General features: G+C 30.5%; 4 protein-coding genes across 4 annotated transcripts in view; 1 reads left to right on the top strand and 3 right to left on the bottom strand.

The window, feature by feature from the left end:
• Nucleotides 1–353, bottom strand: part of HELRODRAFT_176262 (hypothetical protein) — a gene marked incomplete at both ends in the record, with an annotated part of 823 nt that extends 470 nt beyond the window's left edge. Inside the window, one exon of the mRNA XM_009023727.1 lies at nt 9–353. Coding sequence (XP_009021975.1) covers nt 9–353 — 345 coding nt within the window. The remainder of the gene's footprint in view (nt 1–8) is intronic.
• A 1,878-nt stretch (nt 354–2,231) lies between these two features.
• HELRODRAFT_176261 (hypothetical protein) lies at nt 2,232–4,924 on the bottom strand (the record flags this gene model as incomplete). Its single annotated transcript, XM_009023726.1, has 3 exons — nt 2,232–2,545; nt 3,847–4,012; nt 4,871–4,924. The coding sequence occupies 3 exons, from the start codon at nt 4,922–4,924 to the stop codon at nt 2,232–2,234; spliced, it is 534 nt and encodes a 177-aa protein (XP_009021974.1).
• Nucleotides 4,925–5,260: 336 nt separating this feature from the next.
• HELRODRAFT_113373 (hypothetical protein) lies at nt 5,261–9,331 on the top strand (the record flags this gene model as incomplete). The annotated part of the gene is made up of 10 exons (XM_009023725.1): nt 5,261–5,581; nt 5,875–5,941; nt 6,179–6,369; nt 6,479–6,565; nt 6,720–6,846; nt 7,064–7,229; nt 7,356–7,494; nt 7,752–8,679; nt 9,113–9,207; nt 9,267–9,331. 8 exons carry the CDS (start codon nt 5,261–5,263, stop codon nt 8,244–8,246), a joined length of 1,593 nt encoding a protein of 530 aa, XP_009021973.1. The 3' UTR covers nt 8,247–8,679; nt 9,113–9,207; nt 9,267–9,331.
• Nucleotides 9,332–22,358: 13,027 nt separating this feature from the next.
• HELRODRAFT_157401 (hypothetical protein) lies at nt 22,359–23,820 on the bottom strand (the record flags this gene model as incomplete). Its single annotated transcript, XM_009023724.1, has 4 exons — nt 22,359–22,476; nt 22,874–23,109; nt 23,317–23,508; nt 23,818–23,820. 4 exons carry the CDS (start codon nt 23,818–23,820, stop codon nt 22,359–22,361), a joined length of 549 nt encoding a protein of 182 aa, XP_009021972.1.
• Between the last annotated feature and the right edge of the window lie 620 nt (nt 23,821–24,440).

Here is a 24,440-nt window from a genome sequence, read left to right as displayed (position 1 = left end):
TATTTCACCTTGAATGGATGGCTTAATTTCATTTTTTCGGCAAATTCAAAAGCCACTTTCCTGACGTCTGTTGTGGTCATTCCGAAGAGTGATTTTTCCATACTTTTAATAATTTCTACTAGTTCTAGTTCTTGGTCCTTTGTAAAAATTGAGTGAAAATGTCCCAGCCTAATTTTTCCAGAAAATTTGGTCATGGCCATCTGATGCCTTTTAAAAGTTCTTGCAGGGACCCCATATTTTTTGACAGCCGTTTTTAGTGGCATGCCATTCGTTACTGATTCAACAGCAATTTTCAATGATTCATCATTATAAGACGAACATCTGGTGGATTTTCTTATGTAATTTCTTACCATTTTCAATCTTCAAAAATTAAAATAATTTTAATTTAATTTTAAAAACTTATACAAAAACAAGTTTGAAAAAATTTTAAAAATATAATTTTAATTACAATTATTGGCTGCCTTAAGTGAAAATATCTAAAACTTGACAAATAGTTAAAACAATTAAAGTTAGCCTTCTTGCCCCAAAGTAAAAGAGGCGTTTTGCCCCAAAAGAGAGCGCGAAGAATAAATTAAATTTTAATTAACAAAAAATTGTTCTAACCAATTTGAAGTTGATTTTCTATATGTAAAAATGATTTCTCCTCACAACAAACTACTCCTAATCACAAAAAATTATGTTATTTTAACAAATTTTAAAAGAAATCGAAAAACAAAAATTATAACACGAGCGATATTTGACCTACAAATTCTTGAAACTTTTTTAATAAAATAACCAAAGCTCAATACCACGCGGTTTTTTATTATAAATAATGTGGGTGCGTTCTATTTTTCAAAAATTAATTTAAAAATTTTCGGACTTGAATTAATTCGGAGAAATTTGAAAAAGTGCTTTTTGCCCCACGTGGCGTTTTGCCCCACGCTACCCTATAGTTTATAATTTGATTAACACAAAATGGCAATACCAGAATAGAATACCGTGATTATACTCTTTGGACTTTTTTAAATTTTAGATGTTTTTTAGATTATGTTTTGAAACGGAATAAAATTAAGAAAAATACATTTAAAATTATGCTGCATGTTTAAACTCTAGTGTTACTTTCGAAAGAAATGTTCATGTTTTAATTCTCGTGTTTTAATTCGCGGCATTCTTTTCTTTTTTAAACGAGTAATTTGCTACAAATTTTTGTACCAGATCCCCGTTTTTTGTTGGCTTCTCCAAAAAGAATTACATTTATACTAATATAAATTGTTTTAATTTCACACGTAGTGGTAGTTGATGACTCAACTTCCTTCATTGTTTTTTGGCCCAAGGTGACATAAAAATTACATCACAAAACGGACCGAATTAGCGTAGATCCAGATGTTTATGTTTCGCCAGTAAATACAGTCAGTGAAACAGCACGTTCAATCCAGGACGTTGCTCGTCAATAGTTTTATTTTTCTGATGCTGCGTCATATCAGAAATTCAATCCAGGACGTTGCTCGTCAATAGTTTTATTTTTCTGATGCTGCGTCATATCAGAATTTGTCAAATGGAGGCATTAGTCCATTGTTAACAGCTCAACGTAATCGACAAATTTTTAGTGTTATTTTGGAACAGGAAATAGCGAAAGAGTAGGCCTGTTATTTCAAATCAGTTAAACCTGAAAACGAAAACGACGAAACCAAGTATTCATTTGTCATAACTATGACGTGATGGCTCAATGGTTAAAGGCGCCTGGTCTTGCTATTGCATTGACTGGGTTCGAATACAAAGAGATCCCCGCCTATCATATGCAATGTGTATGATGCGTGGTTTGCACGCGTATTCATATACGCTCTGTGTGTTTGTCGTTGAAACCTCTGAAGCAAACGCAAAAGAGAGAGAGAAACCTTTAACCTTTTAACCTTTATGGTGAATATTTAATAACTTTCTTTTTCGTTGTAATGATATTTGATGCTGATAACATTCAACCCCAACCTGTGTATCAATCAACTTCGATATTGGGGTTTGTTTATGACATTTGTTTGTTACATTTTGAAACCGCAATTTTTTTTAACGTTAAATAAAAAAGTTATAAATGTTTTAGTAAATGAGTAATTAAGTCATATCACACCACAAACACATTTATATAAAAAAAATGGATATATAGGTACATATATAATATATATATATATATACAAAGATATATTAAACAACAATGCATACATTTTTATAAACTTTTTATTACAAATAAAAATTTTAAAAATTTATTTCGTGCACTTTAGAGAATAAAAGATGTTTCTCTTAAAGTTCATCATTCCACGTTCATTCAAGTGGATGCCGTCAGGTCCTATATTATTATCTCCTCCCACTCTGTCAAGCTTCCAGAAATGAACAATGTTAGACTGGAATTGTTTCAATGAGACATTTAGTTTATCAACTTTCCATTTCTGAACGTCTTTTCTATAAACCAGGCTTAATATGATTATTCGGCGCGGTCTGATTTTATTCTCTAACAGTCTGAGTAAGGATTCATATCTCGTGGCCACGAGTTCCGGGGTTTCAGTCGTCAAATCATTGCCTGGTATTTAATATTAATGATTAAAAATTAAACAAAACTGTTATTATATTAAAAGAATAATGAACCAAAATTGGGAATAAAATTGTCTATTGGAAGATGCAAGTAAAACAGGACGTTCAATCCAGGGCGTTGCTCGTCAATAGTTTTATTTTTATGATTCTGCGTCAAATCAAAATTAGTCAAATGGAGGCATTAGTCCATTGTTAAAAGTTCAGTGTAATCGACAAATTTTTACTGTTAATTTGGAACAAGAAATAGCGAAAGGCAGAGAAATGTTACTCAAGGTTTTTTTATAACTAAAAATTGTACGAAGCCGCAAAAATAAATGTTACGATAACTATATCTGTTAGCAATATTGATACCTGTAGCGTGCAATTACCAATTCATACACATAACATTATGATTTTCAGCACAAACCCCCCCCACACACACACACACACACACACACACACACACACACACACACACACACACACACACACACACACACACACACACACACACACACACACACATATATATAGCTATCATAATCCGTGGGCGTAATACTTGGTAAATATATATATATATTTATATATATTTATTCAATCGCTTGGGTTTGCACTTTTTTGGTGCTATACGTTTTTTATTATTATAACGTATTATTATATTTTTTTTGTGTTTTCATACATTTAAATTAAAGCTAAAACTTATATTTTATAAATATGCTATATTAATTTGTCGCAAAAACACTACTGTTTATTATATTTTACCTCGTATATATAGTTAAAATTTATACGCTTGTCAATCTGTACTATTCACAATTATAGTCATCTACATGGTCATCACAAACTTTTTTTCAATTTAAAATGTTTAAATTTCACTTTTTGCTGCAATTGCATTAGTATTTGTTAATTTTTAGCTAAAATAAAAAACATATTTTGTTTTTTTTTGTAAATTTAAATGTTCACGTGTTAAAGAACTATAGTTCAATTACTGTGCAATGCATATTATTCATTAAACGAAATAACATTTTTATTAAATTACAGTCTAGTTTGAATGAACAGGGTTGGTTTGACCAAGCTTGCAGGAGCCTAAAGCAGAGAAATAATTTCACCAATCGAAAATGTAAAAAACCAGTGATAACAATAAAAAATTGAAATTCACAGATTGACTCATTGTGGAAGAATAAATGCTTTTTAGGGTTAACTGAAAATGGTCCCAAAAGCAACGATAAATCTTTACAAAACCTACAGAGCATAATAACATGCAACAACAATGCCTTAGAAAGAAAAGTGGTTAGTTGCGGGATGTAAACCAACTGCACGGTGCATCTATTAAGTAGTGCAGTTGAAGAAGAGGTATACCAAGGTTACCGGTGACGCAAATATAGAAATGTATGGTTAACGCGTTCAATCGAATTTTTGAGAATGTGCACAAAACGGGAGAAAGTTTTGTTATATATGGTATTTTTTGAAATAAAATTGTCTATTAGAAGATGCAAGTATTTTTTAGATGCACACATAAATGGATTTTTGGCGATTTTTTAACTTTCTTGTTACCGATGGAGCAAATTTGGAAATGTATGGTTAACGCGTTCAATCGAATTTTTGAGAATGTGCACAAAACGGGAGAAAGTTTTGTTATATATGGTATTTTTTGAAATAAAATTGTCTATTAGAAGATGCAAACATTTTTTAGATGCACACATAAATAAATTTTTGGCGATTTTTTAACTTTCTTGTAACCGATGACGCAAATTTGAGAAATGTATGGTTAACGCGTTCAATCGAATTTTTGAGAATGTGCACAAAACGGGAGAAAGTTTTGTTATATATGATATTTTTGGGAATAAAATTGTCTATTCGAAAATGCAAATATTTTCCAGATGCACACATAAATGGATTTTTGGCGATTTTTTAACTTTCTCGTTACCGATAACGCAAATTTGGAAATGTATGGTTAACGCGTTCAATCGAATTTTTGAGAATGTGCACAAAACGGGAGAAAGTTTTGTTATATATGGTATTTTTTGAAATAAAATTGTCTATTAGAAGATGCAAGTATTTTTCAGATGCACACATAAATAAATTTTTGGCGATTTTTTAACTTTCTTCTTATCGTTGGTATATTAATATATAGCGATTTTATGATGAAGTTTTTTATTGTTTTATGCAATTTTTAATCTGAATAAAGTTAAAATGTTATAAATAACAAATAAAAAACAACAATAAATCTTTTTTCATTTCATTAGACCTTTAAATATTTATTATTTAATCGGTTTTTTCATATTCCCCTTTTACATATGCTTAATCGTCGCTGAGTTAAAACCGTCGCGAACATTACCTTCGCGAATTTATAGAATATTGTAAAAATCATGGATATATTATACATATCCATGGTAAAAATATATATATATATATATATATACACATATATATATATATGTATAGAATATTGTAAAAATTATGGTCTTCTACCAATATATATATATATATATATATATACACACACACATATATATATATATATATGTATAGAATATTGTAAAAATTATGGTCTTCTACCAATATATATATATATATATATATATATATATATATATACGTGTATTAATTATTCTTCAAATTGGTCTTTATCTTGCCTCTTTACATATTTTTATTATAATATTATAGGCTTGTGCGTTTGGCTCACTTGGTTTCTTTTATAACAGCTGATCTATTGCCAGAGTTTAAAATGAAACTTTTGCGCAATTTTAGAAGTGTTCGAAAATTTATTTTTTTATTAAATGGTGGATTTAATGGTAGAAAAATTAAAAAAGTTGCGTTTTGTTCAGCAGTATGCGTCGGTTCTATCGGAGGAGCCTTTGGTTTGTTGTACTGGCAGCAGTTCAGAAGTTTGCAGTGTGCTGAGCCTCAGATCATCAATGATGATCTTCCTCATGATGAACAAACTGAACAAATTGCTGAGGATGAGAAAGATGATCAGGGTGATCAATTGAATGTCCGGTTCAAAACGGCCATCAGAAAGTCTAGGACTATTTTACAGCAGCTTAAAGTGCAAATAATCTTTTTTTCAAGCAATTTTTCAATAATATAAGATTAAATTAAATTCAAAAATTTATATGCTGAACAAGCAGCTTAACTTAACTTATGCTTTAAGCTTTCTGCTTCATATTCCTTATTTTATTATTCTTAAATCTTAAGCTCAGTATAGCTTAGTTTATACTTTCTTGCTTTAAAATTGTATTATTTAAGTGGTTATTTATTAAAATATAATAAATTGACATAATAAATACTTGGGCAAAATAATAAAATCTTAATTTTTTAAAATTACTATGTGCCATACAGACAGAGAAAAACTGTCCAGGAGTGACTGTTGCAGTGGCAATCGATGGCCAAGAAGTTTGGAAGGAAGGTGTGCATGCATGCTTTATGAATTGTTTTATTTCATATCAATTAATTTAAAGTAAATTGTTTGAGCTTTTCTTAATTTGCATTCTGCAATGTTTAAATTACAAATTAATTTAGTTGGATGTTATGTATAATATGATTGATTGATTATAAGCTTTGTGAGGTGATTTTAATAAAATAACAGTTTCTAAAATCAACATTTACTTTGTAGTCAAATGTTGAATGTATAATAATTAACCAGGCTTTGGACTGTCTGATGTGGAGAACAATGTTCAATGCACACCTAACACAGTAATGCGAATTGCAAGCATCAGCAAACCTCTGACAATGGCTGTAGTTGCCAAGTTAGTGGAAGGTGGTAGCCTAGATCTTGATGAAGACATTCGTACTTACGTTAAGGATTGGCCAATCAAATCATTTCAAGGGAAAGAAGTGAAGTTTTTTTAGTTTTTTTTAATCTAAACCAAAATCTAGTAACCAAAATTTTTATATTAAAGTCGACTTTTACTTTTTATAACCTTTCATTTAACTCACTCAACAGTCTAAAATCACAACAAGAATGCTTCTTTCAATGCTAGGAGGAATCAGACATTATGACAAATCATGTGGAGTGAAAAAAGTTGTTGAAGCATAAGTTTTATTTCTATATTTCTTGAGAAAGTAGTCTTAGATGACTTTATCATTGAAATCTGAAGTGAAAAATAATTTGTAGGAATGCAATTCATCATTAAACTTGTTGTTAGATTCAAGAATATTTTAGACAATGATTTATTAACTGAAAGACAGAACAAGTGAACCAAGCAGCAGCAGGTGATTCAATTTTTACAGAATTCTACTTAGCAAAAAACTTCAGCAGTGTCATTGAATCGTTGGATGTTTTCAAAGATGACCAACTTTGTAGTGAACCAGGTGCATTCAAAACTAAGCACATCTGATATCAATAATTTCCATTCAATTGTTCATTGTTACAGTAAAATTTAAAAAATTCGGAGATTAATTTAAAAAATTATTTTCTGATATAAAATAATAATTAGAGATGAGACTAATCTATTTTTTGAATAGTTATATAAGCGTTTTTTGTTGAAAATATTTTAACTCCAACACGATGTTTAAATTTTCTAAACAGGTTCAACATACCTCTACTCAACTCACAGTTTCACCTTGGTTAGCGCGGTTGCTGAAAAAGTAGGAAGCAAGAAGTTTCAGGATTTAATGAAAAATATGTTCAGAGACTTGAACTTGAAGAGCACCTACCTTGACGAAAACATTCAAATCATACACAACAGAGCCAGGTGATTACAATACGTTCATTAATCACGTTATTCCAGGTGTAAATTTTATGAATAATATAAATATATAATCTAAATATTAAAGTTTTATTATAATGGCAAAGCTTTCTAAAATTGTTCACCATTCAGATGCTATTTCATGCACAACGGCCACCTGGTGAATGCCCGTTACGTTGACAATTCATGCAAGTGGGCTGGCGGAGGCCTTCTCTCGACGCCCACCGATCTCTGCTTGTTTGGCAGCACCATGCTCGCATGCTCCCAAGGTGTTAGCAGTTTCAATGGTCAGAATGTGAAGACTGCTGATCAGTGTGGTGTAAGTTTATACAAATTACTTTTTGCTGTTGTACACTTTTCCTTTCTGTTAATATGTTCACAGAATTCTTGCAATACAGCTCGATTTTAAATTCATTTGTAAATAAACCGATACCTGTTCATTTCCATGCGCTGTAGGTTGACCATTTTATTCCTCATATGACTAATCATTTTTCTATGAACCATCTGATCAAACTTTTTGTCACAAAGGAAGAGAAAGACTCAGTAACTCCGAACAACCTAAGGCCGTACCTATCGAAGGAAACGATGAAAATGATATGGACGCCAAACCCGAAAACACAAAAAAAGACAAATACATATTACGCAATGGGCTGGGAGGTTATGAACCCACTACCGCAGCTCTGTCTCTTCCAATCCGCCCTATCGAAGTACAAAAACCGACGCTGTGTATACCACACAGGGGGTGCCGTGGGGAGCTCCAGCATCCTTCTCATCATGCCCAGGGACAAATTGAACGATAAAAAATTATCAAAAAACATGAGAGAAACAGTCGATAAAACTAAAAAAGAGAATGCAGTCGTCGGGAAAATCGACACAAGACCGAGAGGAACCGTCGTGGCCGTGTTAACAAACATGGAAAATATTTCAATGTTTAACGTAGCTAGGGAGATAGCTGCCTTATTCGAGTCCGACCTCGAAACTCAGCAACGCAAACGGGCAACACGAAGTTCGACAGCTGGTTGAATGAGCTATAATAATTATTATAATAATTATACCAAAATTATTATTATAATTATTTATATTACAATTTTTATTTTAATTAATGAAACTTCGTTTTATTTTGTCCATCCATACAAATTACATTTATTTTATTTGATGTATTTATTATTCACAATTTTCAAAAAATAAGTCACTCGCTGTCTTAGCAATAGGTGGTTATAAATTACTCCGAAAGTGATTTGAGAGATATGTATTAATATTGTTTCTAGATGAATTCAAAACCATAATGAAGTTGGAACAAATTCATTTAAACATCAATCATAAATGAAACACCACACACACACACATATTTATATATATATATATAATATATATGCATGCACACATACATACGAACATACAATTACACGTACAAATATTTATGCCAATTTCATTTAAATAACATACTAAAAGTGATGACCGATTAAAAAATACATTATATAATAGGCATATATATATATATATATATATATATATATATATATATATATATATATATGTTGGTAATAGACCATAATATATACAATATTCTATAAATTATACCGAACGTTTCGCGTTAATGTTTGTAGTTCGTTTTTCGTCAATCTCCATCTAAATTCATTTTGACAAAGTCAATATTTCCCTATATTAACAGCAGAAAGCACTGATGATGATTCATTCGGAATCGAAATATGGCCTTATTTGCAGCATGAATTCGGAAAATAAGTTTATTTTGAATTTTAATAAACTAAACGTCTGCCAAAAAACTTTAGTGAGAAAAATCAAAAAAACGAACTACAAACATATTAACGCCAAATATTCGGTAGAATTTATAGAATATTGTAAAAATTATGTCTATTACCAACATATATATATATATATACATTCATATATGTAATCACTTTATCATTATATATCATTTGATAATCTTGTTATCGTTATATATCTTTATCATTTGATATATATATACATATTATATATATATATCAATTGATATAGATACATATTTTATATGTATATATATATATATACCCAATTAAAAATATTCATATAACTACTTGCGTGTTACATGAAAAAAAATTGAAAATGAATACAGGACTTAAGACGTTGATTAATTGATTAATTAATTAATTTAATTTATTATAAAATATATCAATAGAAATATATATCAACTAAATCCAAAATTAAAAACTTTTAACGACTAAAACGGTTTAAAAACAATCTAGCGGTTGTTAGTAGTAGTATGTATATATATATATATATATATTTGTATATATATATATATTTGTATATATATATATATATTTGTATATATATATATATATATATTTGTATGGTCCTTACTCTCCTAATTATTGATTTATTCATATCAGATCTTGAAACGTACATGAACTCTTGGAATAGTTTTTATTTCTAAACTTGTCCGTCAATAAACCTAGATAGGTACTTAGGCCCTGTACATGACATGGTCTCAAGTTAATAACGAGGTGTGTGTGTGTGTGTGTGTGTGTGTGTGTGTGGTCTTTGATAATGTATATCTCCATTAATATCAACAGTTTAAGTTTTGGAATTTTCTTTGAAAAATGTATGGCAAGGCAACTTAAATATCAATGCAATAATATGAGCCAATAAAATTGGTTTGATATAGAACATGATAACATAGGTAATAAAAGAACATGAATATATGTTGTATTTGTTATATTGTTTTTATTTTATTATTTGCATATATTGTTTTTGATTTAACAAAATTTTTAAATAAATAATGTTTTAACCTATTGTTTGAAAGATAAAATTTAAAATATTTTCTAAACATTTGAAGCATATAAATAAATTCGATTGATATCTTAAAACATTGCCAGACAGTGTATGAGTGTGCTTGACGAAGGTAGTAAATAAGTCTTATTAAACGTTAACAACTTTTTAAATAAAAATAATATAAACCATAAAAAAATTATCATTATCTATATATATTTCAATTAGAAAACCTCAAACTATATATCGATTACTACTATAGAAAACTCGCATTACAAGTTAAAATAACATCTAGCGACATAGCGTAACATCTAGAAATATTTAATCTAACATATCACCTACAATCCAACATTAAAAAAATAAATTTGTACAAGAGACATACCAACTAGGCTTACGTGTTGAATACATCAGAGGTGAGCGAAAGACGGCCAGCGGCTCGCGAGGCCTTGTTCGACAAAAGAGCCGTCAGCCAGACTTTGACAAAAAAAAGGAGCCACAAATCTTAAAAAATTCTCCCCCGGGTCGAAAAAATTTTCTATTTAAGTAAATATGCGGCCATTCAAAGGTAAAATAGCTCTCAAAGCGGCCCTCACAGCAAAAGTTTGCCCACCCCTAGTATACATACATACATACATACATCATTTTATCACTATACCTCAAAATACAAATAAAAAGATTCATGTTTCATGTACGTATGAATGTATGACTACATATTATATAGGAACATATATTTATCTATATTTTATTATTATTGTTGTTGTCGTTGATTTAGTTACCCCATTCGAAATGTTGGTCAAAGAATGCGTGGATTGCCATTTTATTTTTCCACACTGACTTCCATTTTATTTTTATTATTAATTTTATTATTATTATTTCTATTATCATCGTTATTATTATTATATAAAGATATCTTTGAAATTAAACTAGTATTGATTGACTGGTTTATACCTATACAAATACATACGCGGTATATGTTCATTTTAAAATCAATAATACCATTGTATAACAATGCAGTAGGTTGGTTCAAAGTTTACGATGATGATGATGACGACGACGATGATGATGATGGCGGTGATGATGATGATGATGATGACCAAAATGTGATAAAACTGGTAATGCCAAATCCGACAACAACTACACATTCTCATCAATAAAAATAAACAGTTAAAAATCATGAAACCAATAAATTAAGAAACGACGATGCTAACAAACTCTAGACAATGATTCAATTCAATTCAAATCAATTCAATGAATCCAATGAATGAATGAATGAATGAATCAATCAATGAATCAATCAATCCAATCAATCAAAGACAAATTACAATGAATCATAAAAACTACACTACAGTTATCAATGTTTAGTCATTCGAGGTGTAGACTTAGGAGTGCCAATGATATAATGAATGAATGTCGATGTGGATGTTGTAGGTAATGTTGAAGAAGCTCCCGTCCCTAACTGCCTATCACCATTTGTATCGCCATTTGCTTTCCGAACGTTCGTAGGCGACTTCAAGTTCATGTACTTTGCCGTCTTTGGGCAGGTTATGTAGTTGAGACTGAGTTGGGGACTGGACTTGAATGTTAGATGCAGATCGGTCGGTATGTCTATCTCTTCGTTCAGTGATTTGCAGAATGCTTTTGACTGCTGGCTGTGCTCGTCTTCATCTTTGTTGTCCAGTGGGGGCCGAACTTTTATCAGCTGTGGGATGATTTTTAAAATGTTTGTCGAGTGAGATTATTTTTAAAATTTGTTAATTGTTGAAATTGGCGTTTTGTAATTTTTAAGGTTGAATTTTGTGTTGAAAGTTTGATAATACTTCAGGCAAATTGCACTGCTGATCTGTTTATTAGTTTTAATGAAATAAATCAAAATTTATGTAGTTGTGTGCAGAAGTAAATTTAGCATGCATATGTGCAATGTACCCCTACATACAGTTTGAATGTTGAACGCATCACAACTATAACATCTACACATGCATGCGTAGTAGCGTATATACATAAAACAACAGATCAACCTTGAATATAAAATGAAAGACAAATTGGCATAAAATAATAATAACTTAACACAAAAATATTAATAAACATAGGAAGATGATATTCTTCAGTGTTATTAATTTTCCTGATAAAAAAAGCGTGAACGAAAGAGCAAAATAAAAAGAAGAAGGAAAAGATAAAAGAATGAAAACTGATAAAAGTATACAAACTGTTGAAACATTTGAGGAGCTTTTCATGTTACTATCATCGTCCTCACCCTCATCACCAATACACCTGTCCATTTTTACAACATCACCATCTCCATCATCAATTTTCTTCTTCATCTTCCTCCTCTTCTTCCCATTTTCAGCGTCTGTTTCCTGCACCCTGCTGTCTCGTTCGACCATGGCCGATCTTTCAATGTCCTCTCTGGCTGCTGTCACTGTTACTATCGAGTTCAACTGCTTACTGACATCTTGTCTCAGTCTGCATTTGGACGGTATCAAAATTCTGATCTAAACTTTTTATTCAAATTGGAAAAATGAAATGAAAGAATTTAAGTAAGTTAATTCACAAATGAAAATAATTTTGTTAGGCTAAATGTTTTTAAATAGGAAAACAGTTGCAGAAGAAATAAATCAAGAGAGCATCTCATCTGTTCACACAATCTTAAAATAACCTCGCTTTCCACAACAACATTTTTTGTTTTTCAATAAGAAAAATATATTTCCACATAGCAAAAAATATTAAAACAATAGAGACACACATTTCAAACGTGAATTAAAATATTATATAGAATAAGCTAGCACAGAAACATATCTTTTAACTTTTAAAGTTATACTCTTGCTACGTATTGTATGGGCTTTGCTTTATTACTGCATGAAAAGTCATACATAGATAAAAGCTGAGGTTCATTAAGTTACATTGGCTACATTTATCAAACAAATGTTCATCTTTATTGAGCTTACCTGAACAAACTTATACAGAGAAAAGAGACATACGTGCATGTATGTGCACATACACAAACATACATACACAAACAAACAAACATACATACACAAACAAACATACACATGCACGTCCATATCCTTATATTGAAAATAAAGTAAATAAGTTACCTTCTGAAGCAGTAGATGATGAAAATGATGGTCACTATGATGAGGATGATGATGACAAAACCAAAGAAGAGGAACAGACCAAACTCTAAACCACCTTCACTTAATTCTGTTTGGTTTTTATCAAATAAAAATTATCATTTTATTATGATAAATTTCTCTTTAAAATTAGAGATAATCAAATTATCTTAGTTGAATTTAAAGACACATATGTTACATTAAACATAATAACGCTGCATAAATTCTCACATACAAACACGCGCGCGCGCACACCTACACACGTATTTACACATATTCATACCCACCCACATGCACATATATACATGCACAAACATACGCACGCATACACATATTTTTTAGGATGAAACTGTTCATGTGTGTTTCTAAAATGGGTGGTGTCATTAATGTTAAATTTAAAATATCAATATCATGTTTCTACTCTATTAGGATCAACTGGAGTCTTTTTTCTAAAATAATTAACACCAATTATGAAATTACTCAAACTAAAATTTGTAATTAATAACAAAAATATGGTTATTTAAACAAATTATATGAAAAAAAATAAATATTAATAAAAATACCTTTTGATATTGCAGAATCTTTGGATTCACAGTTCTCTCCTATGAAGCCATACCTACAGCTTGAAAATTTTATAAAAAAAATTTTGCACACACACACACACACACACACACACAACACACACAAACAAACAAACACATTTAAAACACTTTCCCTACATATCAAACGTAACCTGATTAAAAGGTTAATTTGAAAAATTAGCGATTCAATGATGGGCTGATGATGTTTTTTACTAAGAAAAATTGATAGACATGACAATTTTGTTAAGGAATGGATGTATTATGTATCAAAAATTTCAAGAATGTCTAAACATTTATTTAACTAAACAGTCAGTAGTACTATAGAACATATATAATTAACATAGACAAACAAACAGACAGATAGAGGCAAACAGACAGACAGACAGATAGAGACAAACAGACAGATAGAGGCAAACAGACAGACAGACAGACCTGCAAAAGACGTCACCAGTGTTAGGGTAGAACCAACACTGTCCTCTGTTATGGCATGTGTCATTGGTATCACACGGCATCTTCTCACCACGTGGTTTCATGGATGCATTGGCATGTCCTGTTATGTTACCTGTGATGGTTTGTAGTTTTGTGTGTGTGTGTGTGTGTGTGAGTGTGAGGGAGAGAGAGAGAGAGAGAGAGAGAGAGAGAGAGAGAGAGAGAGAGAGAGAGAGAGAGAGAGAAAGTAAGAGTGAGAAAAGTAAGAGTGAGAAAGAAAGGGTGAGACTCAGTTTATTTTAATTCTAATGGTTGTTTTAATATATCATTTTATCTATTGATCAGCTAATTGGTTGTGTAAATAAGGAATAGTAATTGTTGAATTAACTTTTCAAAAGTTCTACACAAGAAGGGAGTGGAATGTTAGAATGCATAAGTGTGCACATGCCAGAATGCAGCCAGTGATGAAATTAAAGGAGTTACACAAGTCTCCAACTTAATTGTAAGCAAACTATTTCTAATTTACTTTTTAACTGGCTCTAAATGAGAAAGCCAATAAAAATAAATAACTCTATAATCGTGGGGTAATCCAACATTTAAACTAATCAACAGTTTGTTCTTAGTAACGACACACAACAACAAAATCTTATAACAATACAACATCAAAAAAAAATAATATACAACAAACAAATGCTTAATAAATTTGCTTAATACTTCTGCTGCTAATACTAATACTACAAAAAATAATGAAATACTACAACTAACAATAACAACAACAACAATAATTAAGACTCGAAAAATTTCTAGGTTAATTTAAATGAAGAGAATGTGGAGGAACATCGTTGTGCAAATGTGTGTTTCCACAAAATTATTCTCAAATTCTAATTAATTCAAACCTGGCAACCTCAACAGAGCCTCAATAATATATATAGCTTTTTTTATACTATACTAAAGCTTTACTTTGAATTCAATAAACATGCAGACAAAAATGCACGCAAATACATAGGCATGTACAAATATTTATTTGTATGTATGAGTGTGTTTGGAGTGTATGTGAGCATTGACTGAAATGTCTTTACATTCCTACAAACAAACATGCACGTACTACACATGTGCAATCCACATTAACCATATTGTACATAAGCTTGCTAATTTGGAAATGTGTTTTCACTCACATAAATTGCACATATGTACACACACACACACACACACACACACACACACACACACACACACACACACACACACACGCACACACATACATACTCACTTACAAACATACCTACATGCATATGTACACCTACACGCGTACCCATAACATATACAAACATATATCACATGCTTGTTTGGAGAATGTGTTTTCAATTAGTTTTACCAAGCATCAATAAATATTGGAAAAACATTCAATCATCCATCCATCCATGGATCCAATCATTCATCCATCACTTATCCATGTATTAATCAATCAATCAACCAATGATGCAAACATATATATCTCCTTCTAACAATACTGATTTAACATTATTGAATCATGATATCTACCTAATGTTAAAACTACAAGGATCACTATTATAAATATAAAACCTTCAAATCATAATCTCCAGGAAATACGTACCAAAACACAAATATATACAATCATACATAAACACAAACATTCAACCACACATACGCTCATGTAGAAATACAACTACATACACACACATACGAGCTTAAACAAATATGCATGCACATACAAACATAAACACAAAAATTAACCTACATGCACATATTTAAACACAAACACACACACACACAAATAAACAAACAAACAGACAGACAAACACAAACATGTTTATGTATTTATACAAACTAATAAACACTTATATACACACACACACACAAGTATCTATTCACATATATAAAACAGCAGATTCACATACAAACAAACATACATACACACCACACACACACACACACACACAGACAAACACACACACATATACATGCAAATATATACATTTATACAATATTCTATAAATTCTACCGAATGTTTGGCGTTAATATGTTTGTAGTTCGTTTTTTCAATTTTTCTCACTAAAGTTTTTTGGTACATTTATATATATTTATTTTTTTTTTATTATAGCAAAACAGTGGACAGATGACAAAGATTACAATATTTAGTGACATATTACATTGAAAACGGTAAAAAAAAAACCTTTTCTCATGTATAGAATAAAGATGAATAGAAGAGTAGTTAAAATTAAAGAGATAAAAAAACAATGAAAAAAATACAGTATGAAATATTGAGAAACTGAATCAGAAAACTAATCCAAAACGCAGTGCTGAACACACAAAACTACACACACGCGCGCGCGCGCGCGCACACACACACTCGCACACTCACACACACACTCTAGGCAATTATAAGTGGTCAACAAATAAGAATTATATAAAGTAGCCAAATAGCAAAGCACCCTACAATAATATTAATGACATTAATACCACAATGACAACAGCCTTACAACAGTATAATTAGCATTATGAACAATGACAAACAACCAATATCAAAATACAACAATAACAACACAATACATTGTAGCACAACAACAGTCTCAATAACATCTGCAATAAATACCAATGCTATGAACAAATACATCATAGACATTTAAACTATTTATAGAATATAAGGAAAAATTTCTTTCATCCTTTTAACTTTGGTGGTGATATTTTTAACATTCATTCATTCATTCATTCGTTCGTTCATTGATTCATTCATTCACTCATTTATTCAATCAACCAATCAATCATTTAATTAATCAATCAATCAATCTATCTATCTATCTATCTATCTATCATTCATTCATTCATTCATTCATCAAGCTAATAGACCGGAATAAACCCTAAACACCCAAATGAACCTGAAGGCATTTCAATTTGATGGCTGTACTTCCAGCCCAGCACGTTGACCACCACACACTTGTATGTTGAGTACTGTCGTTGGATCGTCCAATTAGTGTAGTTGATTAGTGTAAGTAGGGATGTGTGCTTGAAACTGTGGGAATTTTTGAGAAGTTACACCGAAGCAGTCATTTTTTTCACACATTACACTAAATAATTACACTTAATTACACATTACACTTCATTTTAGAGATTTTTGAATTAAAAATTATTACAATGATGGGAAATACAATCAATTTTCATGAATTTTTTATTTTAAATTTAAAAATTTTCAATCAAAAATCTGAACAATGCATAACAATGTGGATGTTAACATGTTCAGACATTCATCAATTAAGCAAAGCCATAACCAAATCATTCAAAATACTTTCAAAAATGTCTTGTTGTTCATTGGACACACACAGTCACACATATACACTCACTCACACTCACACACATACACACACCAAACGCACGCACGCACACAAACACAAAAACAGGCAAGCAACATGCAAAAAAACATTTGTATGATCAAGATTCATAGATCTAAATAAAAAATACAATAAAACAATAATAAAAATGACAACAACAACAACAACATAAAAATTATATAATAATAACAAAATTATATATAATAAAAATAATAATAATAACGGATCAGAGCAAGCAGGAAATAATAAATTTCATGCCTTCATTAAAAACTGCACCAACAAACATAAGACTGAATGAACATGGGATATAAATTATAAATACTAATGATGGGTAAAATTACATTACTAAATCTTTAACACAAACATCAATCCAAAACAGCAGCAATAACATTAACAACGACACTAATAACAACAACAACAGCAACATTCACATATAACCTTGTAATGTGGAAAGTTGTATTCTCTTTATCTTTGATCAACTTATCTCTCCTGTACCAGAATATATATGAGACCAGTTTGCATTCAGATGTCAAATAACATTTTAGAGTTCGATTCAGTTTGTTTTCTATCAAAGGCTCCAGCAGCTTTAACTTTACTTTCGGCTTTTCTGCTGTGTTGGTGATGTTAATTTACCACAATGTGATGGTATTCATTGGATCGATAATAATCAATTAACTTCAATTAAATATTTATATTATTTAACTTGAATACTATTAAAATAAGAAATATATCAGTAGATAATGAATGAATTTAATTATTGCTATCTTAGAGAAGATATATATATAAATGAATGAAAGAAAATGTTCCTGCTAAGCCGAGAAACTAACACCTCACGATATTATAAACATTCAAAAGTAGACATCTTTCAGCAAAGTTATTGCAATGCTCAGATACCACTGAAATACCAATCCAATGCGATAAAAATTAACATTCAATAAACTAAACACTTGGCTGGTGCGCACACTTATACACCCATACAAACACACACACAAACACACATACACGCACGCTAAAATGTAAGAAGATCTATTTAAGTAGAAAGACATATACACACAAGCGATCAAATACAATTTCTCGATACTCAGGTACTTAGAAGAACTAATTTGTATGAATAAATTATCCCCTCATGCCTCAAATATACCTCCAAAAACGTTATATCAAAAAACTGCAATAGAAACATCCTCGAGAGGACGTCAATCATCAACGTTAACAATTTAAAAAATGTTAATAACTGAAACAGCGAACAGCAATTGAAAAGAAAATATTATCTATTTTTTTACAAATCACTAATCCATTTCACTCCTAGAATCGATCCACATCATATAGTTAACATACGATGCAGTTTTGTATGCCAGTTTATCGCTAACATAATCAACAAACCAAAAAAAACACTGAAAAACAATAAATGCAATCAACAAATGATATCCAATATACCTAATATATCTAATATATCCCATATACTTATTATATAATGGTTAATATATCTGATATATTAAATATATATCAAATATATTATATACAATATTAAACAAATGCTTAAAGCAATCTTGCATAACTAAAAATTGAACATCTATAACAATGTAATGAAACAAACTTATATATATATATACGTACACACACAAACACACACACACACACACACATATATATATTTATATATATATGACACTGAATTTATACCATATATATATATAATATTTGTATTTGTATATTTATACACATACTTATAGATGTATTTATAATCTTTCCATATCTAATTAGTATATTTATGTATGTTATACCCCTTGTTGTAAATGAAAATTCAACATCAATAAAATAAACGAAAGCTTTTGTCATGTGTTGTTCAGTTTTTTATTCTTACCAGGAATGAAGCTAAAATATGCGCCGATGATGATGATGCTGTTGAGGAGGAGGAAAAAGTGATGATGATGGTGATGATGATGATGCTGAGGAGGAAGTGATGATGATGGTGATGATGAAGACGCTGATGAAGTTGCCAATGAAGATGAAGATAAACATTTTGAGATTATCATTTATGATATAGATGCTTCTGAGATAATGATGATGAAATGATTATGATAGCGATGACGATGCAGACGATGAGGATGAAAAAGAAAAGTAGGAAATGGATGAGATGAACTGATGGAATGAACCTAGAAAAAAATAAAGTAATATAAACAACCCCTAAATAACATAGCTAGGACAAGACAGCAATAAATAACACCTAATACCATTAACTACTACAGAATCTACAACAACTTTAACCCCAACAACAGCAAGAGAGAGAGAGAGAGAGAGAGAGAGAGAGAGAGAGAGAGAGAGAGAGAGAGAGAGAGAACACCATACAACAAATAGCAACAACTAAAAAACTCAAAACTCCTATAAACATAAAGATAAACCAATAACATTCATTACTACATTCATTAATCAATCCTCCTAGCAAGAAGATGCAAAGATGCCATGGGAGTAATTTTATACTTTAAATATAAGTCAATGTAGCTTTGTATTTTAGTTTTTGAACTTTTGTAAGAATAGAACAAGATAAAATGTTAAAAAAGAAAGATAGATAATGTAATAGTGCCGTTGATTGTGTATAATAACTATCTTAAAACAGCATTCAGTACAATATATGTTGTTTGTTTGTTGCCTGTTTTTTACAGTTAGTAAAACATCAGCCAGGTTGATAAGAGTAAGACATTTAGATGGCAATTATTTGAAGTGCTTACTTCTAATGCATAGACATCAATTTTTTAATTGATCAATAAATAAATTAAAAATTCTATGCAAAATAAAAATACAATTTTTTAAAATAACCAAATACTTAAAACTGGAATTTTTAAATTAAATGTGATTTATTTATAATATAATTGTTAATCAACTGAATAAAGGATAACTCACAACAATCGAGACAGCTATACTTTTCCACTTCATCCAGTCGTTCCACAGTGGCCTGCTGAGGTTGGGCGGCCAGCCAGAACAATTTCCGTTTGGAACCCGTCATATTGGACATTTTGACAAACGAACCATTCAGGTAGACGACGTAATCTAGCTGCTTGTTCAAGTTTAACAAACAATTGAATTCGTGGTACCTACTTTTGCAGATCACCCAGATGTATTTCGGACGCTTCTTAACGCCACCGAAACCTCCTTTGTACAAAATCTGGAACCGAAATTGAGCGGCTGGAAGTCCGGGAATGGATTTGTCGAACGCCATGAAATCGCCTTTAAAAACAATGTTCGAGATGGCGACTTTAGAAGAATCATGTCGCATTAAATTTTTTTTGTAACTCGTCAAATTTGCCGGCTTCAAACTTCCATTCACCACACCAAGACGCGAGACAATGTGAACGAAAAAATAGAAGAAACACTTGAAACCCAGAAGAATTAAATGTGTATCATCTGATATGAAGAGCTTCATTTTTTAAAATAAATCTCAAAAAATTATCTTCAACTGAAGTATAATATGAAACCGTGCTTTCACGGCAAAACATTTAGCTAACTTTTTCAATATGCTAATAAGAAGAACTTTTAAATTATTCCATCAAACATTCAAGCCACAGTCTTTACGTTAACTGAAAGCTTGTGTAGTATACTATTAAGTAAATATATATGTAGGTATATATATATATATATATATTGTATTATGCAATTGCATTGTGTTAATTCGCAATTTTTTTCTTAATGTTGTAAAAAGAATCGTTATTATACGAGACATACAACTACTAAAACAGCCTTAGGAAGATAAACCACCAAGAGTATAACAAATTTTTACATTTATACACAAACTATTCCAAATATGTTATCATCTTTTTACATTATCTCAAAAAAGTTAGACAATTATGATGAATATAAAGAATTTTAAGTCATCTTCATCTTCCAAGGAAATTTATCCATCCATTAGTTTATGCCTTTGATAAGTTAGAGATCAAAAGAAAATTATCAATAAATGTAAATAAATAAATCAGCATCTTGTGTACACACGCACACGAGGTTTACACTCCAGACAATTGAAAGGAAAAACCATGTATTGTATGTATTGTACGTATTTTCTGGTTCTGTATGTAAACATAGGTATGTATGTACGTGAGATGTATATAAATTATAAAGATACATTTAGAAATACGCATAACGAAAGCAATCGTTTCTACACTGTATGATACACGCAAATAGACTAAGCTTATACATCACATACATTTGTAAACACATACTAACATCCACAAACACACATATTCATATATACATAAGCCCACACATAAACACATGCACAAACGCAAACACCCCTGTATATGTATATTTATACACACGCACACATACGACATACATATATACACACACAATACACGTGTTTGTCGATTCAATGTACGTTTTGAATGTTGTGAATAACCTATGAATGGTTGTTTCGATTAAGAACAAGGTTAGCGCCTGCTTGGATGTAAATCTAATCTTTTATGTGCGTGCCGTTTATTAGTTTTAAACGATCCAGATCACCAAATTTTTCTACATATTACGATCATCATTATTTTCGGCTTTATTGTTTGTTCATTTTCCCCTTAAATTGATTAGCTTTTATAAGTATTTGAAAATAATTTTTTTGTCAAAAAATCATGAAAAAATGAAACCAGGCTTGATTATTAGACATTTTTTTTGACTAATTACAGACGACAAAACAAGAAGAGCTGAGAAAGCTTAGTTGACATTTACAACGAAGTGACCACGATAACGAACGACTGAATGAATGAACAAATGAATGAATGATTCAATGAATTGTGTGTCAATTCAAATGTGCAAAAGCTGAACAAATATATTGGAATTCATCTGACACAAAAAAAAATTCATTAAGTTTTCACCACTCAACACAGATTTAATAATTTTTACAAAATACAAAGACAACATCTAGTGGGGTTAATATTTTTTAAATTCAGTTCTTTCGACCTTGACCTCCCCTGCAATCAGCTGGTACAGGTAGGCAATGATCATGTTTGCTTGCACGTCCAGCAGAATGAATGATGGTACTATGTTGCTGCACGTCAGTTGCAAAAATAAAAGTAAATTAAAGGTTAAAGGTTAATCTAAAGTTTTAAAAAAAATATTTTATACTGAATGATTTTTTCATTATTTCCGTTTTTTTGCATTAGTGCACCTCATGTTATATAGATGTACTGAGATTGAATGCTGTAAGTGTTGAAATTCTGTTGTACTGTTAACAATGAGAGCATTTTGTGCCGCAACAAAAATGTGGGTAGATAGATGGATGGATATATGAATTAATGAATGAATAAGTGAATCAATAGAGAAATGAATGGATGAACAGATATGAAAGAATGAATAGATGAAAAAATGAATGAATGGATGAATAAATAGATAAATGAATGAATAAATGGACAGATGGATAAATAACTGAGAGATGTTAGTTCAACCTTTCAAAAGAGGAATAAGCTCCAGTAGCTGAACCAGGATTGATGAAAAGTTTGTTCTCTTGCTCGAATATTTCAACTTTGTGAGTATGGCCAGTAACGAGGACATCAACATCCAACTGCCTTTGAAGGGCAAGCAAACTTTCTTGGTCAGCCCAGGGAACAATTTGATGGCCATGACACAAACCTATCTTGAACTTTCCTACCATCACAACTTTCTGCTCCGGTAGATATAAATTCTGTTGAAAAATTAAATTAACTCTAATATAATTTTAAAAGCTAGTTTAATTGATGTTCACAGATATTTCTAAAAGATTAAAATTATGTAATTAAGAAAAAAATAAGTTGAAAAACTAATAAAATGTAATTGTAGAATAACAGCAATTATTATTATTATATTCATTGTTACAACATAATTCAAAAAGACAATGCTTGCCCTAACTGACATCATCAAAATCCCCTCTCACTATATGCAGATCATTGGCTAAAGTTTTGAGATAATCAAACATCTCTCTAGAGCAGAGGTTACCGGTACATAGGATGTGCTGAATCTTTCCAGGGACTAGAAGTTTTCGAAACTGAACTGGAATGCCATTACTCCTGAACGGGATGTGCAGGTCACTAATGATGAGAACTAACTGTTTTTAAAGAAATATAAAAAACAGTAAGATTTTTCTAAATAAAAAATTGAGTCTTTTACAGCTCATTCATTCAGCTCAGCATCACATGACTGCATTTCTCAAATCAGCCAGTAAATGCCACACATTTGAACTACTAAAAAATTGAATCTTGAAAATTTTCATGGTTCGTTGGAATTTGGTTCATTATATATTCACAGTTCACACTTATTGATTTTTTTTATTTTAATTAGCAGCCAGTCAGTCCTCCAGTTCAAGTCCAGTCAACGCCTCCTTGCAAGCTACTAAAAAAAAAAAGAAAATACTAACCATAATAAATTATTCAACTGTCAATTTGCGACAATAACATTTAATTCAGGCGAGATTTTGTTTAGTTTTTCATTTAAAAACCAATAAATTTGCTAAACGTTCATTTCGTAGACAAATAGTTAATTGATTAAAAGTGGATTCGGCGTATGAAAAATGCCTAAAAATCTCAACACTGTCTTGCTCAGTTGAACTATTTTAATGAAATTTAATTGATGTTAATGACACTAAAATAACAAAAAGATAAAGTTAATGCCATTAAAGTACATTTAAAAAAATTTTATAACAGAAAATCTTAGAAGCCATCTAGGGAACGATCTTAATTTATTATTTCAATGATTTTCATACTAAAAAAACACAGCACAGGTTAGGCTGTGGGGACTGATTTTAGATTTAGTTTATTTAGTTAATACGAGTTAACTCTAATAATTTTGCCTGTTACAGTATATTTTCTAGGTAATTCCCAAATTGGAAAATAAGATTGAGACTGAAATATATCTTGATTTTATTGTAAATTTATTGAATTAATGATGATTTTAGCTTTTAGCTACTTAAAATAGTTAAAAACACAGGCAATTTGCCATTCGTTCCCTAATCTAGTGTCGTGTTTTAAACGCGTCATGGAG

The sequence above is a fragment of the Helobdella robusta genome, assembly GCF_000326865.2.
Source record: "Helobdella robusta unplaced genomic scaffold HELROscaffold_37, whole genome shotgun sequence".
Classification (NCBI taxonomy): domain Eukaryota; kingdom Metazoa; phylum Annelida; class Clitellata; order Rhynchobdellida; family Glossiphoniidae; genus Helobdella; species Helobdella robusta.
The sequence above is the reverse complement of the archived record's forward strand: the minus strand, read 5'-3'. Positions and strand labels throughout refer to the sequence as shown.